The sequence below is a fragment of the Puntigrus tetrazona genome, chromosome 24, assembly GCF_018831695.1.
Source record: "Puntigrus tetrazona isolate hp1 chromosome 24, ASM1883169v1, whole genome shotgun sequence".
Taxonomy (NCBI): domain Eukaryota; kingdom Metazoa; phylum Chordata; class Actinopteri; order Cypriniformes; family Cyprinidae; genus Puntigrus; species Puntigrus tetrazona.
This window is the reverse complement of record NC_056722.1, coordinates 14,526,577-14,552,360: the sequence shown is the minus strand read 5'-3', so window position 1 is coordinate 14,552,360 and position 25,784 is coordinate 14,526,577. Positions and strand designations below refer to the sequence as shown.

The following is a 25,784-nucleotide window of genomic DNA, read 5'->3' as shown; positions in this document are numbered from 1 at the left end:
ATGTCCTTGACTGAAAGGTCTTCGTAACTAAGTTGTGGAGGGTTTTTCTTAAACGTGTTTTTCAAATTTCTATAAATTTCTTAAATTAAAAAATAGGAACAAAACAGCAGTTTAGAAGAACTATTAATTTTTTTAAAACTGGCCCCAGGTGCTTTTTTTGAAAACCCTCCAATATATTTCAGGTTCAAGGGGTGTTCTTTAAAAAACTCTTAGCCTATTCTTAAAGGAAAGTAGAGTTACGTCAGATTTAAAATACGTTGCTTTTGAGGTCTAACCTTTGTTTCTGCCCTGCTTCACAAGTAACACACAACCTGTTGCCATGTTTCTCTCTAAGAGTTAAATGCATTAAGTGCCTGCGGTTCTACCAGGGCTACAGAAGAACAAGTCAGGGAAGAGCACCTCTACTTCATCAATTATTCAGTGTCCCTTTTTTCATAAATCTCACATGAACTGTACTTTCCCACTTACAGAGAAAAATACCTTAAGAGATTCTGGGAATTAGTGGGACATCAGCCCGCAAAGCAACAGAGGGGCACCGCTTTTCAAAGATGCAAATGAACATCAATGCACAACTTGACAATACTCTCTCTCTCTCTCTCGCTCGCTCTCTCTCATACACACACAAGAGCTGAGGCGAGCCGACACTGCTGACTGTTCAGCTGGACTGAAATATCTTTTCAGCTCATCAGCATCTGTATGTCATCTTTAATACGCTGTCACTTCTTTCTTTCCTCTGATCGAATAAAACTGCCTATACTGCCTTTTTGTATGGAAAATGCTTGGGCACACTCATGATCGTACTTTTTTGGCAAGCTTTATGTATGCGTTTGAGTGTAGAATAGGTTATATTAAAGATTGATGGCTTAAAAAAAATGACTATTACTCAACTAGAAAAATGGCACTAACAGGTACTACTTGCGAACTCACACTGTAGACCGAAGTAAAGACACTGATGCTCATTCAGCAAATGATTCATCAACAAAGACTCTAATTTACACGTTTGTGAGTTGAAGTTGGCATATAAGGGTATTTTGCATCTAAAACATCCGGCTCGTATGAATGTTTGTGAATTATTGTGAAAAGTGGTGTCTTGCCATTATTCAACAGTACATTGTATATTTTCCCCATCTCATCACATTTCATTTAGCAAGCAATATCAGATTCAAAACTCCAGTAAAACGGGGTTTCTTTACATCGTTCTCCCTGTCAATTTATTCTTTTCAAAGTCACTCTCTTGCCGTGTTTGATTGTATATGCGTTACGGTGGTGACAGCTCAGGGCTGTGAGGCTGACAGTGCCGAGTCATGCCAGAGAATTTCAAAGAAGGCTGCCTTGTAGTCACGTGTCTGTGTGTAAAATCACATTCATTAGCACCCAGTGAGTCCACTGAAGTGAACTGATGGCAGTGCATGTCTGTCTTCTCCAAGTTATTACTGTCTGTTTACATTCCCTTACACACTACGCACTACACACACATCATAAATATAACCACTGGCTTGCTTAAAGGATGCAGTGTATGCTCAGTGAGGCTGACAGCTGAAGATGAATAAAACACACACACAAAAACATCTTTTATGTTCGAGACACAATGCTCAAAAGCTCAGCAATCAACATTAACCTTGTTCGTCATAATGACAATACAGGCAATTAATAGATTGTAACAGTAAAAGATAATCATGTCATTGTCATAAACCTACCATTGCAAATACACGCTTCACTGCTCTCTGACATTTAAATGTCCCTACAAACGTACACCATGTACAAATCTGGGGCACACTTCACATCACCACATGTGTTCTATACTCTCCAGGCCACATCTCCAACAAAAACTATACTATGTTTAGCGATGCCGTGTTGTCAATCACTTGGTTTCCGTTTCTGTTTTCTGGGTAGCTCCGTTCACGGTTGAGATCTCATTGTTCCTAAACTCTGCTCCCTCCATATAGCTGCATGTTTTACTGTAGCCTATACAATATTATTGCTAGCATACTTGCATGTCAGGGGTGTCCAAAATCTCTCCCGGAGGATCACTATTCTGAGTTTAGCTCAAATTTTCCATAATTTTCCATAAACTAAAGTGTTACCCATACCTCATCTCCATTTGTACATATTGATGTCATATTGCATTGTTTTTATTATTTTATGTAAACGTAAAATTGCAGCGGGCGCTTTTAATGTGCCATGTTAAAGTGAAAAGACGTGAACGTAGTAAAATAAGGTTTTAGCTAAAGTTATTTGAAAAATACTTGCCTGTACAAACATTGTTTTTTATATTATTATTATAACATTTGGTAACTCTGTATTGTGAGGCGTTCTTACACATGTTGCATGTACTTACTATTATAATAACAATTATGCTTAAATGCATGCAAGTACACCGAAGGCAAACCCTAATCCTATCCCAAAACCGTATAGTAAGTGCATGTAATTAATTAATATTAATCGGTTCTTGAATGTATAATTACACTGCAACAAGGACACCTTAAAATAAAGTATATAACCTAACATTTTAAAGGCTTTTTTAACCCTAATGAAAAGTTGCCATATCAGTGCATTTTTTTCAGTGCATTTCATCTATTTAAAAAAAACTAGGTCTCCCTAGTACTTTTTTCGGTTTTTACGATGTTATTTAACCCCTAGCCACCCCACAATATAAAGCCTTCTGCATCACATGCATACTGATTTTGTTCCTCCTCTTTCTCTTAAATCATCTTCCATCACCTTTCACTTTCCCGTCTAATAAAAGTACGAAAAAAGTGATTCTAATTCACATCAGTGAGTTCTTGGCCTCAGCATTCAAAGCCTCGCTTGTCCTTTATTCCACCTTTTCCAAATTCTCCTCCATCACTCTGAAACAAGAGACTGATGGCTGCTCAGATGGCCTCCCTTGGGCAGCAGAAGAGAACACTGAAGGAAAAACGGATCTGGGATGGCTGAGAGAGGTTCCCGGCTGCCAGTGTCATCACGACTCTGGAGCTCAGCTGCAGGGCCCTACAGGATTCGATTGTATTTCTCAGCTGTGATAAAGGACTCGAAACTTCTGATTTGATATTGGGCTGAAAAGGATGATTAGTGCATGAATTTACCACCCCATAGGCATGAAGTACACACTTCTGATAAAGGGCTTGACATGATTTGAAGTGCACACTACAGCGTGAAGGAGCTCGTATGAGATCTGCCCTAAGGCAGGGGCTACGCAGAGACTGGAGTACAGTAAGGGCTGTCAGTGTAGCTGCAGGCTCCGTGAAGATGAAGAACGATCACAAGGCACAGGACTACACGTTTATTTAATACACTGTAAATAGTTGCAAATAAAGAATACTGGTGCACACTACAGTACTACTGACCATTTCAGTCTTTATCATTTTCTTACATTTAACTCAGTGTGCCCATTTCTTTGTAATTATTTGTTAAATGCCACTAGGAAAATTTTTCAAGTGTAGGTTTCAAGTCAAACCTACACCATTTTTTTTTTTCAATGACAGGCAGCATCCGAAACCTCTCTTTTTGCCAATAACATGCAAACAAAGTAATGCAAATAAAAGACAATTTATGATGTTAGTAAGAGATATTTCATTTTCATTTAACGCTATCATGTTTTCTGAAACTATGTTGGTTAATAGTTATTATAGAAATAACGTACTATTCTCGTTTTCTGTTACACAGAGATTTTGACACACTGATTTGAAAATGCATAAAGGTAGAAAATCTCTTGCGAGTATGGTTTATTATTCAGAGAGTCTCATTACTGCCATGTGCCACAGAGATGCACCAATCAGAAAAACATTCATTATTGATGACCATGCATGCGATAGATAGATAGATAGATAGATAGATAGATAGATAGATAGATAGATAGATAGATAGATAGATGAGAAAGAGTTGCATGGCTCTTTGGTTAAAAATAAAATATTTTAAATATGAAACATCTTTAGTTCTCAGAGAACATCTCTGGTCCATTTGAATCCCCTGCAGCATAGAGCCCAGAAACGCTGTGTGTGGCATGCATGAGTGTGCATGTGTGTGCGCGCGCGCGCGTGTGTGTGTGTACACATAATAAACACAACCCCCCACATGCACATTTATTAAAGAAAAAAAAGATTATTTTACTCAAGATAAAGTGTAGATGGCCGTTCATAGGGCGCATTATAAAATCATAAACAAACAAAATATATGTGTTTTTCAGTATGACGTAAGTCCTGGAGTATTCCACAGAGCTAAACCGGCCACCTATTACCGCTCATACTAAATGAGAGCGGAAATATTTGATTAATGCTCAGTGTGTTTTGCTGACAGATGAAGTGATGAGGAGAAAGAGTGTGACGATCAGTCTGGCAGCTAAAGATATGCAAGCAGCCTAATAATGAAGAATTTGCTGCAGTGTGGTCTATCATTCACAAATATACACACAGCTCTGATTTGAATAAAATGACTATTGAGTGTGTTGAGTGGGAACCTAATGTAAGGAAGCAGCCAACAGTCTTCAGTAGGAAAATGACTTAGACTAAATGTGTAAAAATGCCAAATTTTTGGTGTTAGGACATAAAAAAAAAATGTAATTGCTGGAAACATCGAAACATTGCCTGTGTTGTATTTGTATTAAGCTGTTTTGTTTTGTTTTGTTTTTAAATTACTTCATTCTCTCATTTCCATTTTTCCTATTACAAGGTAAAAATCTAATATATTATATTTCTTATAGACATAAAAATGTACTTATAAATAATCCTTGTGAGATGTAATTTACTTCATACGCATATACATATATATATATATATATATATATATACATATATATATATATATATATATATATATATATATATATACATATATATATATATTTGGAGTTTTTTTTATTTTTACAGCTCCTTTAATAAAAACCTTATTTTGCCTCAGAATGTATATAGTCACGTTAATACATTGACTAGTTGAATATACAGCAAATCCTACCTTAAATTGCATGGTCATATATATACACACACACACACATACACATATACATATATATATATATATATATATATATATATATATATATATATATATATATATATATATATATATATATATATATATATATATATATATATATATATATATATATATATATATATATATACACACACACACACACACACATTTAAAGGAGGTTTTTATCGCATTGTAAAACTGGTTTTTACTATAGAGTATTTAGTCTTTAATTTCCCTATAGTTACAAACACTGTTTTACAGCTAGCGTTTCTCTAAAATGTGTGACATTACAAAACGAAAGAGTTACAGAACACAAGCGGTTCAATGTACTTCACGTAAATGCAGTTACGCACTACAGAACGCTACGCTACCTGACGTCATAATTGCACGAGTCTGATACAGTTAATGTCACAGAAACACAGCGATTTACCATGACGTGTTTTGCCTGTGCACTTGCATGTAATGCACGCGTAATAACTTCTACCTTTCCACGTCCGTACCTTCCAAGTTAAAAAGCGTAAACGTATAAAACACTTTAAAGTCTTCCCGTGTACCACGTTACACCCGGTTCTCTCGTTCTACGTCTAAAACTCAACGACGAGACCGAAACAGTCTCACAATCAACAGTTCACTGACGCTCCTTATGGTCACTTGAGTGCGGTCCAAATTCCCCGCAGCCGTAGGATCGATTGCGATGACACGTTGGGAATTAAACCCCTTCCCCACCAGATAAAACAGTGAGAGATGAGACAATAACACATAGTGACACCAACGACACACGCTTTAATCTACGTGCTGGAAATCATCCTTTGCGGTAGCCTGCGTCCAAACCAGCGCGCGAGCCAAGCAAAGCACGCGCGGCGTCCAACAATTGCACGAAACTAAGCTGACAATTACGCGGATGCCCCTTACCTCGGGAGTTTCACGGCGCGGGCGAACGCAGTGCTTTCTGGAAAACAGCCTGTTAAAAACATTAAATCCGTAACAGTGCAGGGTTGCGTGGATCCCAGCGGCGGACTCCTGATGGGGTCTCTCGGTGTGAACGGAATTAAAGCCCGGGTTGGGGTGGATAGGAGGTCCCCCTACCGCCGAGTCCTCACACTACCGCGCTCGCTTCACCGTCTGCACGCACGGTACCGCTGCAGCATCAGCTACGATGAGAAAATAGCAGGAAATCTATAAACTACGGAACGGATTGCTGTCTCGAACTACAGAGGAGCTTCTATTGCTTCCGGATAATAACTACATATAGCAAGGATCTTTAAATCTTCCCCTGGAGATCCAATGCTCTAACCCTAATCAAACTCACCTGTGCATGCTAGTTAATAGAGACCAAGGCCTGAATTTGTTGTATCTGATATGGGAGAGTGCCTCCAGGAAAGGTTTGAAAACCATTGATCTAGTTGCCACTACAGAGATTAGTTTAGTCTCTAACACACCTGCATCATTTTCAGGCAGTCTTCTAAATTTGGGGTAGATTTCCCAGGTGGGTTTGATTAGGGATGGAGATAAGTGCAGCAAAGTGGTCCTCCAGGAGTTGCATGGATGGATGGACGGATGGATGGATAGATAGACGGATTGATTGAATAACAAGGGTGTAGAAGTACGTCAATCTAGTTGTAAGGCTAAATCGACGCTTCCTGTAAACATATCCCTCAATTCGGATTGGTTAATTGGAATGTTGTTCCGTATCGCACTTGATGAAATCGTATTTACCGTAATACGGATCTCTCTGATTCATGATCCCGATCTTGAGGATCCACTTCATGTTTTGTATGTCTCCTTAATTAAACACACTTGATTCAAATAATCAGCTTTTTAGTAGGGCGCTCCATGAACTGAACTGGAGGCCCATTTCAGTTCTTGGAGTCCAAAAACCAAACAATGTAAAGTAATGTTATAAAGAAACTTGGAGCGTGAGTATCGAAGTTTTGGTAGAATACTAAATAACAACACACTTTTTTAGTATCTCATTGACTCCAAAAAACATAATTGATTACAATGCACCAGTGCTGGCATCCTTGATCACTTTGGTCAATTCACTGAATTAGATTTATTTTTGATCACCCTCCCTTCCCTTGTGAGTTTGTTTGATGCATTCTGTGTAGGTATGCTTGGGCTCTTTTAACTATTAGCAAAAACTAAATCTGTTATTTGGTCTGGGGTGTGAATTAAACGTGATCTGCAGTGACATAACAGTCATGTTGCATTGTGGTGTCTTGCGTCTGAAATAGGCTCACTCTCTCGGTCGGAACTTCCCTCATCCACTTCACAAAGTGGAATGCACTTCAAAATGGCAGCAGGATTTCCCAGAGGGAAAGTGCTTAGGCCTTAGGGGCATGAGTGTGTGCCTAAAAGTGAAGTGGAGCACGGCGTAAGCAGCTTGTAAGTCGAATCAGGTGTGTTCGGTCATACGCTTATACGTGATTTTTTGATCTTTCTCACTTTGCAAAGGCAAACTTCTCTCTCTTGAACCTTATAATCACGCAGCAGAACTGCCGTAATGCGTGCTTTGTGTTACTTTAATTTGCTAATCAAACGGAGCGGCGTTTAAACCGCTGAAAGATTCAAACAAAATTACGCTCACACCTGCAGGCTTTGCCCTGATTGAAGTATGGATAAAGGTGCAAAACTGATTGCACGCAGGAGCTCAAAAATAAGCACGCAAGAGTTTCAGAAATCTAGTTATAGCAATTAAAATGTATGAAATACAACAACCCAGGCATTTGGCTGCTACTGTATGCGTTTGTCCGTTTCGCGTTCTCTGTTGGACTTTCTTTTGCAGACACACAGAGAAATGCGTGAGGCCACTTCATCATCATTATGATCGTGTCAAGCCGGCCGGACAGGGTGGGTGGAGCGGTGGCCAGGCCGATTTAAGGGGCAACTGGGGACACAAGGAACATCTTTCCTGGGGGAGATGATGAATGAGCTTGCCTCGTTTTAGAAAAAGAACAGAAAAGACCAAAAGTCACTCCGTCGAACACACCAAAAGATTTACTAAAAGTATCGTAATGTGTCACCATTCTTACACTACTTGGTGAACGAGGTGAAATATTTACTCCCCAAAAAAACAATGAAAGAAACACTGGAATCACACGTCGGATCTTTATGAATTAAAAATTCAAGTTGAAAATCAAGTGATCCTCGGGTCAAAGGTAAGCAAAATCATCGACTCGCTGAACGTTGATTTCAAAATCACACTAAAAAATCAAATAAACAAACATTTTTATTAACTTGCATTAATTTTATCAAATCAACTCATAACGTAAAAGTCTAAAATAACCATTCATGGTGCTGGTTGTTAGCACATGTCCCTTTGCAGGACGCTGGGTCACCCTCACGCAGTCTGTTTCTGACAGTTTGACAGATACGGGTTCAGCTCTCCGTGTATAATGGCGCATCTCCTGGTATTTCCTGCATGCTCTTGAAAGTGTGCCTGGTGTACTAGTGAGAAGCACCCTTGATCTGAGAACTAGTGAGATCTACCCTAACACAGCAAAAAAACTAGAGAAAAATCAGTCAGGAAGGATAAGTCAAAACTAATCTTAATCACTTAAGCTTCATTACTGGACAGATTAATATCCCTGAATTTGAATGGACTTAGTGTTATACTGTGATGATCAAGTGTTACCTAAATCTATTTCTGTAGTGCATTTTAGATGTGCTATATGCTGTAAAGACCATTTGATAACTGGAGCGATATATCTTTCTCATTCACTTTCCAAATGAGGCCTATATGATTCTCTAAAACATATTGTTCACCTCATTTTTTCACTCTCTGGCCGCTCAAGTGTTTTTCTTCAACAGATTTGGAGATATTTAGCACAGCATCACTTGCAACCGATAAAAACATCACAAGAATCCACATGACTGCAGTCCATCAGTTAACATCTTGTGAAGTAAAAATATAGAAAATATAGACGTGTAGATTACTTGCGGATTATTGTTATGCATTAACTCTCATTCTGACGGCACCCATTTACTACAGAGGATCCATTTGTGACCAAATGATCTAATACTAAATTTCTCTTCGGATAGCCGTTTATGGGTCAACTATTTCTATGTCAGACCTCTTTGGCAAGAACCTAGAACAATATTTAATTGCTCTAATAACTACAACTATAACTAATTTTTTTTCCCAATGTCTTTAAATATGCTTTTTCTTGTTTAAACCAAAGCTGAAGAGCAATGTCCTTGAGTAAAGCAGTAAACAGAAAAATTAAGAGGGACTGTATAATGCCTAATAGCACTGATTAGACATGGTGCGTTTTAAATATTAGGCCTGACAGTTGACTGGCCATCCTGTTAATGAGAGGCAGCAGCTCAATCACGGATCTTCTCCTTGGTCTGTTCTCCATAGAGACAACCATTGTGTCTTCGCTGAATGTGTGTGTGCACTGTGCGATATATCCCCCTCATTATATCTGTAATTGCTTTAACGGTGTGACCAGCAGATGATGAATCCATTCGTCCGCACCGTCCACTCGAGGTCATTTTAATTTGACATCGCGCCACTTGTCTATCAGCTTGTTTTAACGAAAGATTGCGCGCTTTTGTTGAGTATCGTATTCGGTATATGACAACGCTCAACCGGTGGAGGTACTGTTATGCTTTTGGGAAATGTTCTGCTGTTAAACCGTGGGTCCTGGCATTCACGAGGATGTTATTTTGAGACCATCTACCCAAAGGCTTCCGCAGACTGCATGCACCCCTTCATGTTGTGGAAGTGGCCTTTTACAGTAGGATAGCAGGGTGCCCCATTCTGACTGAGAATCTATGGGATGGCCTGCACCTTTAAAATAATTTGCTGCTAATGTCGTGGTGCCAGATACCACAGGACATTCAGAGCTCTCGTGGAGTCCATCGTGTGCAAGAGGTTTTAGAGCAAAGCTATAAATATTTTGGTCATTTAGGGACATTGGTAATTTAGATATCAAATACAGTACAATTTAGAGAATCAAAGGGTTAATTCATAACTGAAGTAAATTAGCTAACACTTTTTTGTTTTTATAGACTATATTGTTTTTCAGGCCAACTGTTCTCTCTGACTGTAGAGGGCGCTGTTTTATTTGCTATAGGCACCTCAGGATTAAATTGATCGCAGTTTTTCTTCAGTTCCATGATCCCTAGTTGATTTCCTGAAATTATTAGTTTTAGACACAATAACAACAGGTTGACAGGTTGAAAACCTCTTGGTTTTCATCCAAAATTTCTTAAATTGTTTTCGGGTTTTTACGGGTTTGACATGGGGGTAACGTTAAGTGATTAATGACAACAAAAAAATGGAGTAGAGTAACTTAAACGTTGTTTCATGTTAGGATATCTCTTTAAATAGATTTAAACTTTGATAAAGAAAATCCATGACAGCTGCAAATTGTACTATATCTTTTATCACGTTAAAAAAGGGGGGGATGCCGATTAGGTCAATAGCCTGTGCACTATTAACTGCGAATGGTTATTAATAATAAGCCATAATGGTGTACCTTCTAAGAACTTAAAGGGACAGCTTCCTTAAAACAACAATCCTGTTATCATTTATTCACCCTCAAGTTTCAACCTATACATTTCTTTTTTTTTTTACTTCTGCTGAACACAAAGAGAGATATTTTAAAGAATGTGGGTAACCAAACATTTGCCTGTCTAATTGATTCCATAGCAATAAAAATTATATAAATTTTGCTGATCTTTACCTTTAACACAAATTCGTGGACCGCTCTATTAATGGCTTTTTATTTTGATAGACCGCTTTTTTAAATGTTAATAAAAAAAATGAAACCAAACTAGCCAAGATAAATAAGTGAAAATAGTGCCATCTAGTGGCTGATAGTTTTAAACTAAACAAAAAGGTCCTCTTTAAAGCTGCAGTCCATTACTTTTTATTTTGGTTAAAAAATATCCAAAATTGATCAATATTTGAGCAAGTGCATAACCAGCCAGTGTTCAAAACTATGGCTTACTTTAGCCCGACTCACGATGGTTAGCTTGTTTTCTAATTTGAGTGGCACCGCTAGGAAATTATAACAAATATAATCCAGAAAGGATTATATGATACACATGTGAATTAAATTCAATTATATTCCATTTATCATTGTATTTAAAAAAAAAAAACAGTTTGAAGAAAGCGTAGTTTGCTTTTTTGTTAAAAGAATTATGTGATAATTAGAGATTTTATTTATATCTAAATGTGTACAATTGCAATAATACTGTAAATTGCATTAAATGAATGTCCAATGTTACCATTTTATTTATATCATGTGCATCATAAATGCATACAGTTTGATAATTTAATCTAGAAGTTATGCAGATGTATCGTGAAGTGTGTGTAAATGATAAGAAAATAGGCTTTTTAATGATTTGTGGAATGTATTGTAAAGTGATATTGATTTATCAAAATAACCACAGTGTAATCTTCCAAACAGTTCTCTGTTTTCCTCTTCTCGTAAGATCCCCAGGTTTCTGAACTCTTTGCTCACACTTTCTTTATCATGAAGAACCGATAACACACAAATCACAACTTCTCTTCCTCTAGTTTGATCATCACACACTTGGTTCTTTTTCGTATTTATTTTTCAGATCCTCTTTTGACCCTCCTTGTCGCGATCTCATATATTTTGTCTTCTTTTACGTTTAGCGGGGTCACACTTCTTAGCGCAGACTGCTGGCTTTTCCTTCATTATTACACCACACCATGCGAGATCTTTGACCCAACGGCTTCCAGAACAGCGACGGTTCTCGAGGTCACCCGAGAGGTCAAGCGCTATGTTGACACATCTATTTAGACTCTTGCCTTGTAGGGATCATCACCTTCATAATAGCTTTATCCTAAATATAAAGATGAGTTAACTTTACTGTTTACCATTTCCTCAGCTGAAGTTATCGGAGAGAAAGATTTCTACAAATTTTTAATTCTTAACCAAGTACTTGTCATCAGAAAACAGCTATACTGTTAAAACACGGCATATTTTAGCATTCACTCTTTTTACAGTAAGCTTTTTTTTTTTTTGTCTACTTGCACTTCTCGTTTTGCAAATGTGAGAAACATCCTAATCCTCAAACCCTATACAACATCCTACTTGTATAAAAAAAATGTGTATCCTTTATTTATACAGATGTGTATTTAACTGTAATCAGAGTAGGGCAGAAGTTGCAGAATGTCAGTTTCCCTCTTGATTACAATGAAACAAAAAATAAAAACAACAAAACATATATGTGAAAATGATCATATCTCAGCAGCAGAATGTTGGCAAAGGTCATGCATATAATGCTGTATAATAGTCATGTGTAATATATAACAATCAAAAGATACATTTCTAAGATAAATTTTCTCTTAAAAAAAAAAAAAAGAAATTTTCTCTTGATTGACTATTTATTATTGAATCTTATTAGAAATATTTAGTAGCGGTTATAGAAGAAATCCTGGCGATATCTTTTACATTTTGCAAATTATCAATGTTTTAAAAGATTTAAAAACCAATTATTGTTGAAAGATCATTAAAAAAAGATCATAAAAAAATGCTTTGCTAGGGCAGAAAATGTTATATATATATATATAACATTTTTAAGTTAAGTTATTGGTGTCCCTGGCCTTAATAAATACATAATTTAATTAATAAAAGCATTAAAAATACAAATACAAATTAAAGACTCATTTTGAAATATTCCAGTTTTTAATAAAACAGTTATCTTTTTTTAACAGTTGTAAGGCATCATGCATGAAAAAGGCATACAAAAGCATATGTACCTCCTTCCTAAATAAAAGGTTGAATTACGTTGTGCAGATTAAAAATATAATTCTTTACAAATATATGGAAGAGCTGACAGTCAATCCAAATAAAAGGATCTTATTATGGCGAAACACGAACTGCTCTCACAGTATTTCATTGTAAACATGAATTCAGCCAAAAAAAAAAAAAAAAAAAAAAAAGAAACATTAGTTCATGCTTTGACATTAAGGAGGTTTATCAGAAAGCATGCAACCGATTCATAATATGATTTTCACAATGTCAACATTCCTTAAACACAGAGAGAGAGAGAGTGAAACTCCATAATTATTTCAATAATAATGGTTAAGTTCATAAAGAAACATGGCATGACTACTAACAGACAGACAGACGGAATGAAGAGTCATGAAGATCCTGTCCCCGTGTCGTCCTGTAGAGGGTAGTGTAGACTAGTCTCTGCTACAGACCGCATGAAGAGGGACGTTTGGTGTTTGGCACAGGAAGAGTGCAGGCGTGCTTGTGTTGTGCTATACCACGTTAAAGACCATTGAGAGATACTGCTCGTATGACACCTGGATCCAGCCGTCCTGATCTGTGTCATACCGCCGGAACACGTCAGTTAACCTCTGTTCAAAAGAAAATACACACGATCAGCGTTAGTATAACGGCGCCTTTTGTTCTTTGGTTGAACACGATTCGGATCACGCTTCTTATATTTATTTACAATTAAATGTCTTTGAGTCGAGAGCAATTTATTACAAATCTTCTGAAGTCAAATTATAACTTTATAAGGAACAGGAGAATGTTTGGCTTTATTCACTGAAAATCCTCACCTAGAGTAAACTGAACCGCTGTAACTGGATCACTAAATCAAGAACCAGCTCAGACTGGTTTAACTCGATTCATGAACAAATCTCCATAGTTAATTTAGTATAAAAAAGGTTTGCAGTAAAAACATAGTAACATTAACTGTTACAGTGACTGAAGATGATGAAGCAGGTTACAGGTTACAAATAATTTACAATAGTTTTTAAACAGAACAACCAATTCGGTTTTATTGGTTTCTGAATATGTAATACCGCAAAATATGAGATTGAGCCACTGATCATACTATGGATTTTGAGTCCTGGATTGTCTTATTTTTCAGATCATCATTTTCATCATTTTCTATCTACTGCTAGCTAACTAACTACTAGCTTAACTACTAATATCAGTAATACAACGAGAACAGTTTACAAATTACAAGCATAGATGAACAGCCTACAGGCTACACAAAGACAGCAACAGTAGGATATTGAGGTGTTTGGTGCCTTTAGTAGAAATCGTGTTCCCATAGCCAGGTCCTTATAATCGTTGTGAGTCCTAACACATGCAAATGATAACTTTAACTCTATGACGGTTGAACCGTTAATCCCAGAATCACGTGCGTGTTGAACCGTGGATCATCTACGAACCATTGCACCCCTAGTCAAATGTGTTCAAACAGCCACAGAAGACCGCCTACCCACCGCCCACCTGTTTAACACGGGAGCATGTTTTGATATAGTGCACTGCAACTATCTGTTCCTGCTTTGTTTTGTTGTCAAAACATTACTGTTATCATTTGTGCAGTTTTAAATTCGCTTTCTTTCCCCTTGCTCGTAAGCAGCATAATGGTTTCATTGGATCAACTGCATTTGTGTGCCACAAGTGAAAGTGACGAAGAGTATTACAAAAAAAAAGAAAAGAAAGAGAGTCTAGATCAGAGATTTTTAACTGCTGGAGAGCTCCAGTCCTGCTCCAACACACCTGTAGGTAAATATTAAGTAACCATGATTAGGTTCAGGTGCGTTTCATTGGGGTTGGAGCTGAAATCTGTACAAAGGTAGCTTCTCAGGAGCAAGGTTGGAAATCCCTGGTATAGATGAAATCAGAACACAAAAGGTCACAAGAGACGGACTTAAAACGCATGTTAGGATCATGGTTAACCGGTAAAGCGTCTCATCTGACCACCTATGACTGGATCTTTGAAAACGCATCTTATGCTACCTTTATGTGCTATCGGAAACTATCTCCAACGCTGAAGGGTTTTTTGGCATTTTTTCCCCAATTATTTTTGACCACTGCATAAATTAAATAGCCAAAAATGTGTTTTACTTTTTTGTCTAGCTTTTAAAAGAAAAAAAAAAATAATGAAAGATAAGACATCAATTTAAAAATGTTTCCTTAAAAAAAAAATACACCTATATCTATACCAACAAAGCACAAATTAATTCTAAAATTATTTTTGTAATTATTAATTAAAAATTTTTAATTAATAATTACAAAAATAATTTTATAATTAATCTTTCTTTGTCATTTTTTAAAACCCCTTCTTGAATCAGGCATGTGTTTTTTTTTACTGTACAAATAAATGCAGCCTTCAGAAAAATCATTCTGTTGAAACATTAGGAAACATTACACTATGTGTGAGTGTTACAATACATGTATCAACATTGTTTTTGTAAGCATTATTATTATAGTCTCACTTTTCTTATTTAAATTTTTTTAAAAGACATGAAAATATTAGCAAGCAGTTGACGAGTAACACTGTTTCAGCTCAGATTTGGACTTTGAAACTTGGCTAACAAGTAGATGCACCACAAACTCAAGCAGCGCTGTTTGCATAGGTTACGTGCGACTTGTGCGTGTATTAAAAAACATAATGGTCTGCAGTTTATTTACTAATTGCTTGAGGTCGTTTCGCCCTTCCTCTTCTCTCTCTCGGACTCTCGCTGTCGATGCTTGAAATGATTGTAGCGTCTTCCTCGAACACTTTTAAATGCTTTTACACTGCCGACATGTTTGCTGCATTAGCGCGCGCCCATATTTGATTACGTCTTGTCATTTTTCAATATAATTTATTTAGTCCTTTCAGCTATATTTTCGGCCGAGCAATTGCTGCATCCCTATCGAAAATCCTCCTTTTGTGTCCCACAGAAAAAAAGAAAATCACGGGATTGGAACAACCCTATAAATACTGACTGATTCCTGGGTGAAATGTCCCTTTAAAAGAAACCGCAAATGTTGCTTACAACATCAGATCATTACCTGTAGTACAATGCAGCACTGAATGAAGTCATCAAAAGCCACTTGGCCCCTCTTCTGACGGTCAAATTTCTCTATCAGTGTGTTGTAGAACTGATCTGAAAGACGATAACCTGTGCGGAGAGAGAAGCATTCGAAGTTCAGTGCTTTCCTCAAGGGTGACATTAATAATTTTCCGTCAGCCGTTCCATCAGTTTATTTGTCCTTCCTCTTATTGGTTTTGTGCATCGGTGCCCTTGCCTCGCATTCCTACAGGATTTTTTTTAAACACCTCACCAAATGCATCTATCACCTCCGGCTTTCCATTTATAGCAGTCAATAAGCAAGCATTACAAACTCACCAAAGCCGGTGAGAGCCTGTTTGAGCTCGTTCTTGTCGATAAACCCTGAGTTGTCCCTGTCGTAGGTGCGGAAGATGTTCTGCCAGTCTGTGATGTACTTCCAAACGCCGGCGAATTCATTGAAGTTAACCCCGCCTTTGTTCTCCCGGTCAAACATAGCTGAAAAGAAAGAATCGCGGGAAGGTTTAGTCGCATCTAATCCACAAATTCACACGTTGCTGACATTTTATTGATGCTTGGATTAATTGTATTACTTGGTGAACGGCTTGTATTGTGTTTACTAAGCACCATGCAGTCATAACTTTTTGCCCTCGATTTGAAAAGATTGAGCACAAGGCAGAATCTCAAAAACAGTTTGAGATGTGGCGAAAATGTATTCGAGAAAGATCACAATTAAACTGTTATTTTGGTCATGTGTATCCACTTGAAATGAGCCGCGGCGCTCCCCTTATTCCGGGGTTAGGAATCATTACGCACAGTCAATTAATATTGACTAACTTTCTGAAGAAACGCTCTTGTGACTTCTGGTGTTTAAGGCAAAAATCTACTTTCTGAACTATTCGGGGCAGATGACTCTTGCATTTTTCCAGTTTGAGCTGACCTTTCTGACAACCGAACCTTTCTTGGCTAAGTGTGCTAATAGGAAACACCGCAGGTTGTCATGGAGCTCACAAACAAACAGAGGGTTATAGGACAAAAGAGAAAAAGAATGCAAGAAAACAACAATACTCACATATAATTGATCTGACCGTCACGGGGTTGAAAGGTGTCCATGTACCTGAGGACGAAAACAAAAACGAATAACAATCGGTTTCCATATAAAACTAAATTATTAAAACAACAAGCAGAAGCTTGACTCTATACGACATCACTCCTGCAAGCAAAACATTGACACATTTATGTCACGTTCCAGGTAAAAATGCATATAAAACCTTTATTTTAATTATTTTTATTTAATTTATTATTAGGTATTTTTTTATTTATTATTATTTTTTGGAAGGCTGTTAAAACAGACTTTTCCCGCTGCGTCTTTGACGTCAGCTGCAAATTTTTAGGTATTAGCCACAGTTCACGCCACAGCTATAACAATAAAAGCACAGAAAAACAATATCGTTGGAATCACTTTCAGATGATTAATGATGAAAACATTGAGAGCCAATCAGAATCTATCCTGCTGTAATGACCTCCACAATTTTAAGCGATAAACAAGATTGCGCTCAGAATAATTTCTATATACTATATATATTTTTTTTAAGATAACAGTTACAGTGTATTTATACATTCAACTAATAATTCAAAATACAGTACAAAGGCCTTAAAAATTATGATTAGTTGGTTTAAAATATGAAGTACATGTAACGTGTAACAAAATCACAGAAAAATGTAAAACAGTGTTACTGAGTTATATTAATTACCACATGTACTTGCTTTAGTTTGCTGTTAGTAACTTGCAATTATACATAATTATTGTTATTGCAGATCCATGTAACAAGTACAACAACAAACAAGTATTAGAAAATGGTTCTACGCCTTTTGAAAGCACAGGCCATTTTAATTTTAAAAAAATCCTAAGAATATTACATAATGAGTCTTTTTTTAATAGCCAGAGGTAACAAAACAGGTATACAGATTCAATTTTTTCCCTGTAACATGTCACTCTGTTCACTTGCAGTCTCCCCTGATAGAATCACTAAAGAGCGGTATTATGGTCGTAACATGTAGTAGTAAGAAAGATATTTCAGGTACGCTTCAACAGACACCCTTCACTGACCTTGAGGAACACACTTTATAGTCTATATAGGTCATTCTCTTATTCCAGCTCAGTGAACCCTCCCTTTCTGCTCTGGCTGAAATAACACTATCATTCGTTTGAGCGTGTTTATCTTAGCGCACATACAACACAGAGTGGGCGCGCTGGGGGGAAACAACACCAGAAGACACAGGACTGAAACGTACAGCTGTGAAATAAAGCCATTCTTCTTGGCAATGCTGAGTCACGGCCTGACACACACTCACAGAGCCACTAGAGAGAGAGAGAGAGGGAGAGAGAGAGAGAGAGGAAGGACTTGCACTGGTGATGAACAATCAAGCAATCGGGGAATAATCACGATGCTCCTCAAGTTGGTGGGACGGGGATAGTTGTAAACAGCCCAGGGAAGCAGGGAGAGCAGAATGAAAAAAATAAAGTTTGCAATGTTTTTTTTTTTTTTTTTTTTTAAGGAGTGTGTTCCGGTCTAACAAGACTTCCAAGGTCACCCTGACCATGTTAGCTATTGGAAATAGTGTGAATAACGTAGTGCCATCCCAGAGAGAGAATGGCTGCTAGTGGCAAGGACTGGAGAGGAGGCGGGTCTGAATTCAGGCACAAAGACGCCCCTATGTGCTGCACACTGGCTCCAGTCACAGCACTGCCTTCTCCAGAGGAATCATGGAAAAACGGCAACATTCACATCACTCCACAGCAGTCTGCCGCATACAACAACACTGCATATGTTAACACAAGGGCTTCTTTTTATATCATATTCCAGGGTCAAACACAGCTGATAAAACAACATTTTAGATTATATGTTACGAGACTAAGCCTGAAAAAGATTCCATTTTAAACTGAATCCAAATTTTTGCTACATCTGCAGGCGGTGAGTGAATTATATACAGGTCACAAGAGTATTTTGTTAATAAGTTAATTTTTTTTAAATAAATTAATACTTTCATTGAGTAAGGGTGCATTAGTTTCATCGAAAGAAACGTTTATGACATTTGTGATATTTATAACATTTCTCTATTTCTCTATTTCTATTCATCAAAGAGTTCTTTAAACTCTTCTTGAAAAGTTTTAACCAGGACAACTGTTTTCAAGAATTATAATGACAAGAAATGTTTCTTGAGCAGCAAATCAGCATATTAGAATGATCTGAATGATGTGACACTGAAGACTAGAGTAACGATGCTGAAAATTCAGCTTTTCCATCATTGAAATAAATAAATAAATTCCATTTTAAAATCTATTCCAATAGAAAATGTTGTCTTTAAACTAATAATATTTCACAATATTACAGTTTTTGCTGCAATTTATTAAATGAAGTCTTGCTGAACTTAGGAGATTCCCTTCTTTCGTAACACTCTCCAGCTCTTCGTGGAACTAAAAGGGCAAGACGATGTTTTTATATTTTCAATTTTCTCCGAGGTCCAAATTGTTAGTTGTTAAAACGGTGGTATGTAGACAGTTTGATTTGAATCATTAATGTGGTTAAATCAGTAAAGGTCAGACTGTCATTTTTACAATTCAGTTGAAGTAACGGCCAACTGTCTTTGTAGGTGACCACTGATAAGTCTTAATTTAGGACTAGTATACTCAAAGGACCCTGATTACATAAAATTTAACATCTCTGAACTCTGATGTCATTAACCACAAGCAACTCTGTAAACTTCTCTAAAACAGGCACCAGTCCACATCTGAGAGAAATAAGTGACCCAGGCCCTTTAGTGCTAATAAACAGACTCAACCAAGGCTAAGCATGCATAACCTTTCCCGGCCTTGACACTGAGTTTAAAGCCATTATGCTCTGGTCACGGGAGTGAAATTATAATGCAACATGGCTGGAGTCGGTGAATTGAATGCTTGTGACATACTAAATCAAAGCTCCCCACTGCCACTACTTCACTTACAGCAATGACCTCTGATATAAATCTATGTGAACAGCATTACTCCAGCAAACGCCTAGAGCAGCATTGGAGAAAATCAAGAGTGCATAAATATGTTGAGCCAGCTAAACAACAGGGCCGAGAGGAAAGCACTTTTACTGTAAGACAATCAAATAAAATCAGACACCCTGAACAACAATAATTAGAGAAAGAGAAAGAGAGAGAGAGAGAGAGAGAGAGAGAGAGAGAGAACAAAGAGAAAAAAGGTTTCAAGAACAGTGGCAACTTGGAGAATTAACAGAAGTGTTAGCTTAACATAAGATTAATTTCCATAATCTACGATCACTTTTGTCAATATATAATGTGTGTGTGTGTATTTATATATATATGTGTGTGTGTGTGTGTGTGTGTGTGTGTGTGTTATATGATATATTTGTTATTTATTTATTTTTGTGTTTAGAACTAATACATTAGCATGGAAATATACAGTTGAAAATAACTGAACAATACATATACTGCAGACATATAGAGACATATTCAGCACATTAATACTGAGGTCAGACGCTTGGGGCAACTGCTGTGTCTCTGAGGTGCATTCAGAGACTCTGAACAGAGTAATGGACTTTAGCAGTGCTGAAAGCAGAGCTTGACCTGACCATTGAACCACTAATCCAAGAACACGACGGCACCAGCCATACACTACAAAACATGCAATATCCGTTTTCAATCCTCTACAATACTAACATCTTCCGAATATCATAAGTATACAAAATGACACAGTTCTATACACAATGCAGCGCTGCTGAGAGTGACAGTGGTCCATGTGCTATAACGCTGTACTGCTGCAGTGCTGACAGGAACATGCGCTGGGATCATTGAACCGTTCGGCTTAAACTCACACAGCCTGCTCTCGAGAATGATAACAGAGTTTCCTGCTAATTCTGCACCTCATTGAGACGAGCACTACATCAACCTTACTGCTCCGAGCAGATAACAGCTTCTGGCAGGAGTGAAAGAACGCCGACCCACTTTGGCAGCAAGGCCATATGCTCCTGAAGCAGAATAGGCTGAGGAGGTATTTGAATAAGGCCCATTCCATAAGTATAAGGTACACTGTGATGTCCCATTCCTTTTTTTAAAGAACTACCAGCCATGTTTGATAAACTATTATCTGACATAAAGTTAGCTTAGCATGAAAAGTAGCTAGTTTAAAACATTCTAATGTCTGTACCCTGTGATTTTAATCTGTTTTACAGGGGCAACTGTGGCAACTTACATTTTTTTCCCTTTACAAACGAACAAAACATTCCTCAAAATTAAAGAAAAAACATCATGGGGCAGACATACTTGTTCTAAAGGTTAAAGGTATAGCTGAAAAAAGAAAATGACCCCATATTTTACTCACCCTGAAGCCATTATAAGATGTATATGCATTTTTTATATATATATATATATATATATATATATATATATATATATATATATATATATATATATATATATATATATATATATATATATATATATATATATATATATATTCTGGCTCTTCCAAGTTTGTTAATGCTCATGGATAGTGGCCATTATTTTGAAGTTCCGTAATATATCCAGATATATCTGCAAGTAATGTGACATAAAACTAACCTATACACCCAACCATACATGTCCTCTGAAGCAGACTGATGGGTTTTTGTAATAAAAATATTTCAAGTTTTAAACTTATATCATAAATAACTAACTGTCTTCTTGGCTGATGTATAATTCCACACAATTTACGGCATACGTCAAGTCAGAAGTCAGCCAAGAAGCCAAATTTTGGTGCTCAGTCAGTTATTTACATTATAATTTTAAAACTAGAAATAGGCATATAGGTTAGTTTTACATCGCAGCACTTGCAGATTTATTTGATTTATGGAACTTCAAAATAACGGCCACTATCCACGAGCATTACAGAGCTTGGAAGAGCTTTATTTTTGCTCAGTAGAACATTTTGAATCGCCATTTGTTGGGATTTTGGAGAAAAAAAAAAACAACATTCATAAGAAGAAATGCTTCACCAAATCAGAATATAAGAATGAATTCTGAAAGATCAAGTGACACTAAATTACATAAAGTACAAAGACTGGAGTAATGGCTCAAATAAATGCAGCCTTTGTAAACATAAGAGACGTCTTTGAAAAAAAATAGATATATTTTTTTAAATATCACCCACCCCAAATTTCTAAATGGTAATGCATATTATTTCATTCCAGTTTCTCAGATTTATAAATGTTTTTTTTGCACTTATGAAGATAATCCTTACTTAAATGTTAAACATTACTTTTTGATTTGTGGTTTTCAGTAGCAACAGCCAAACATTTGTTCCAAAAGTCAGTTACTTTTGCTTTATTTAGGATATAAATGACCCGTTCTTGTATAGTTTGGTCATTTGTAACAGTAATGTTTAATAGTGACAGGCCATATTTTTTACTCTATACATGGAAAACGCAGTGATATTATAAAAAATGTTCAATAGTCATCTTTTAAATAGTAATAATGCTGGTTATTGCTTGGTATTTCATGAAGAACATTTGTAACAATTATAGTCAATGTGGGCATTTGTCATTAAGCAACACTGCTGCGAACATTTTTATATACATGGGGAACAATCTTTAAAGATTATTATCATAAAAAAAAAGAAACAATCTGTCTTAGTGCAACATAATTAACGTATATTTTCATATGGAAATATCTGCGTGACGCATGGTATTAAATCATATTTCCAAAAACAGTAATGTTGACAAAACAGATGACTGTTACAGGAAGCGCTTACTGTTTGTACAAGAAACATGTTTTTCTGCTGTACGGAAACCTGGATCCTTTTATTAATTGTGTGTTATTCCAAAACGAAAGTTGTTCAGCGGAAGCCCCCACGCAACAATTATACTTGAGGGCCTTTTCTGAACATTTATCTCTCAGCTCCAGTTGGAATACGTTCATAAGTAACAAAAGAAAAGTGCAAAAAAACCAAAAATGAATGAAAAAAAATAAAACATACCATTTGATAATGCCTGCTGAAGTTCTGTGTCTGATATTGCCCCGCTCCTGTCTTTATCTACCCTGGAGGAAACAGAAAAATTATGAATTATTTGCTAGCCAAAATAAATGTAATTCATGTTAGGAAAAAAAACAACTTGCTTTGAAGCGAATGGCTTAAAACACCATAACGGCGTCTAGAACTGTAATAGGACAAGTAACAAAAAAAAAAAACCCAGCTTGATCAAATGAAACCGAAAGTAAAAGTTTATATAGAGAATGTGTGTGATCTCGTGTTTCTAACAGCCTAAGGAGGTCCATTCGTTTACATCTAAACAGTTTTCTTTTCCTTCGAGTTCGCATATTGCACAAGTGTCTTGGGAAGCCAGTTGATTTGTTCTTTCATATCCTCGCGTATTCATTCATTGGTTCATTGATGTTGTGAAGGCGCGGCCCCATGCTGATATTTTTTATGATTCATTTCAGTCAAGACATGTCAGCAACGACTTGAAAAGAGGGAAAGTTTGTCTCACACAGAGCAGGTTGGCTATTTCTGCTGTTGGGAGTGTCTTTTCCATTACACATATGCCATAAATCGTAAAAAAGGACATGTTTCCATTACAGGCGTTCTTGAGCTGAATTTAAGGGAACGTCGTGCCATGTGGAAATTACATGTATTATTTGGTCTGTTTTGTTATAGAGAGATTATGGTAGAAAGGGGTTGAGTTTTACAAAATCCTGTGCTACATTATTATGAAACAAGCACGGAGCAATATGCCTGAGCACACCAACAAAACCCCTGTATTTCTAGGCTAGTGAAAAAAAAAACATAGAAAAACAGAAGTGGCGGGCTTGAGAGAGGCCTCCTCAATAATTTGGACACCTAAAACCTTGAAAGAGAGTCTAGTCCGGGCCATAACCACAGTAAACTGTGAAAGGAATTTCTTGTTGGCTTGTTTATCTAACAGGACCCTGCCCAGCCAGGCGATATTTGAACTCGTGACTCTTATTCACACACGGAATTTTGAAACAACCATCAACTTCAGTCAGACTTTTATGTTATGAATTCCGATAGGACGTGGTTTTGAACTGATTTACTAGCTGGACTGACTAAACCAGAAGTTCCAGTCAAGTAAAGTATGATCAGAAACATCTGGGTAGATTTTCCTAAAAGGAAAGTGGAAAAAAAAAACAAAAAACAAAAAAAACAAATTACTTCTATATTTATCCCACCTTCTCCGAGTATAAATCGACTGCCTTTGGTTTTCCAATGTTTCAGTAACTGTGTAGGCCCTCAGTTTGTCTTTTTTTTTTTCCCACTCAATTCTCTATTATATCAGAGTGATCAGGCAGAATAACAATCATGCCACTGTATGTTTACGGGGCTTTAATCTGGGGTCCAGGGACCCTCGGGATGTGCCCCAAGAGAATACTAGTAAATGTAAAAAATTTACAAAATGTAAAAAAAATAAATAAAACGTATAATACAACTGTACTATAGTGAACAGAAATGTAACAGAATATACTTTACATGCATATTTGTAATTTTTTAAGCATGAACTTAAATATTAAATAGATTTAATAGCTAGATATGAATAGAATGGGGCTGGGAGGATTATCATATTTGGTCTGTGTTTTCTAAAACATTGAAAAACAAATCGTTTTAATAGTAAGCAACCACTTACAGGTCACATGTAATCATAATCCAGCCATATAATACGACGATGCTTTACGTACATTTTTATTTAAATATTGCCAGGGAACTCTTAAGTAATAAACACAGCCTACTCACAGATGACTCACATGTAATGTACAGATTAACTCCGGTGACTCACTAACACCTTTAGACATTCTCGAGTCATATGACCAAGGCACAATCATTTGATACTGACAATATTGCAATATAACAGGGATGTTGCTAGTATACGTTGTTTGAGTCGCATCTATTTCTGTATTTTGACGGCAGCGTAATACTGTAAGGCGCGTTTAAAGGAGTTCTCGAGTTCAAAACGAAAGTTGAACTACTTTTGGCTTGACAAGGCATCTTAAAAACGCAACGCTTGTAGACGTTGACAACATAGCGACTCGACGGCCAGATACGGCGGTACGTGTACGTAAACCAGCAATTAAAAGAAAACACAAGAACGCGTCCCGTGCGAACGGCCCTTAAGATTCAATCCTCTGCAGTATTACATAATTCATTACTATAGAGACGAGCAACTTAGTTAAACCAAACCAACTCACCGTCCGCTCAATTACGTTACGTGCGTAAAAATAAGAAACTGCTGAAAACTACGCAAACGCGTAACGTCATTCGAGTTCGTCTCAAACGCTAACTGAACGATAGTGACTGAATAACTGTGCTGAATGGCGTAATAATGAAAGTCAGACGAGAAGAGTCCGCTATCAGTTGGAAAGCCAGCGAAAAACGGCGGAAGTCACGATAACTGCAAAGCACTACAGACATCTGCTTTTGCGAGCTATACAATTCTCTGCTAAAGTTCCCCAATGCATTTTGTATCTTCTTGTACGTGACTTGCAAGAGCAAGCCCTTTCCTGCTGCGCTTGTCAAACCGACAGGCGTTCAAATGCGGAATCGGTGGTCGTGTTTCACTCACCTCTGAAATATATTCCATAAAAAGCCCTGATCCGGCGGCGCGCTGTTATAATGTGGTGGTCTATACTGATTATGGTAGGCCATGTCCTCTGCTTGCCCCGCTAAACGATAAAATGCGCTCTATGAGCAGCGAAATTCAACTTGCTTAAATCTGACTAAAAAATTCTTCACGCAGAGGCGTGGCGTGAAACTCCCCACTTCCCATTAAAAATTAGCGGACGTCACGCAGGACCGCCCCCTTCGAACTCTCCCGGGGACTTTCCGCTGTTTTGATTGGCTCGTTTCATGCCAGCGCGGACTGTTTGCGCTAAATGGGCGGGGCCAACAGTCTGACTAATGGAAAATGTGAACTGTTCCTAAATGAAATATTTCTTTGTATTTGACATATTTCGACAGGATAAATGTATT

At 37.1% G+C, this 25,784-nt stretch overlaps 2 protein-coding genes across 7 annotated transcripts in view; both read right to left on the bottom strand.

Moving 5' to 3' along the window:
* dlgap1b (discs, large (Drosophila) homolog-associated protein 1b) overlaps positions 1–6,093 on the bottom strand; it is an 82,630-nt gene extending 76,537 nt beyond the window's left edge. For all 6 annotated transcript variants that reach the window (XM_043226817.1, XM_043226814.1, XM_043226820.1 and 3 more), the window contains exon 1: positions 5,884–6,093. The gene's annotated coding sequence lies outside the window, so the exon portion shown is untranslated. The remainder of the gene's footprint in view (positions 1–5,883) is intronic.
* Positions 6,094–12,619: 6,526 nt separating this feature from the next.
* Positions 12,620–25,555, bottom strand: pdcd6 (programmed cell death 6). The gene is made up of 6 exons (XM_043226927.1): positions 25,378–25,555; positions 22,782–22,843; positions 16,836–16,880; positions 16,103–16,261; positions 15,765–15,874; positions 12,620–13,321 (listed from the first exon to the last, which is right to left on the bottom strand). The coding sequence occupies exons 1-6, from the start codon at positions 25,458–25,460 to the stop codon at positions 13,223–13,225; spliced, it is 558 nt and encodes a 185-aa protein (XP_043082862.1). The 5' UTR covers positions 25,461–25,555; the 3' UTR covers positions 12,620–13,222.
* Between the last annotated feature and the right edge of the window lie 229 nt (positions 25,556–25,784).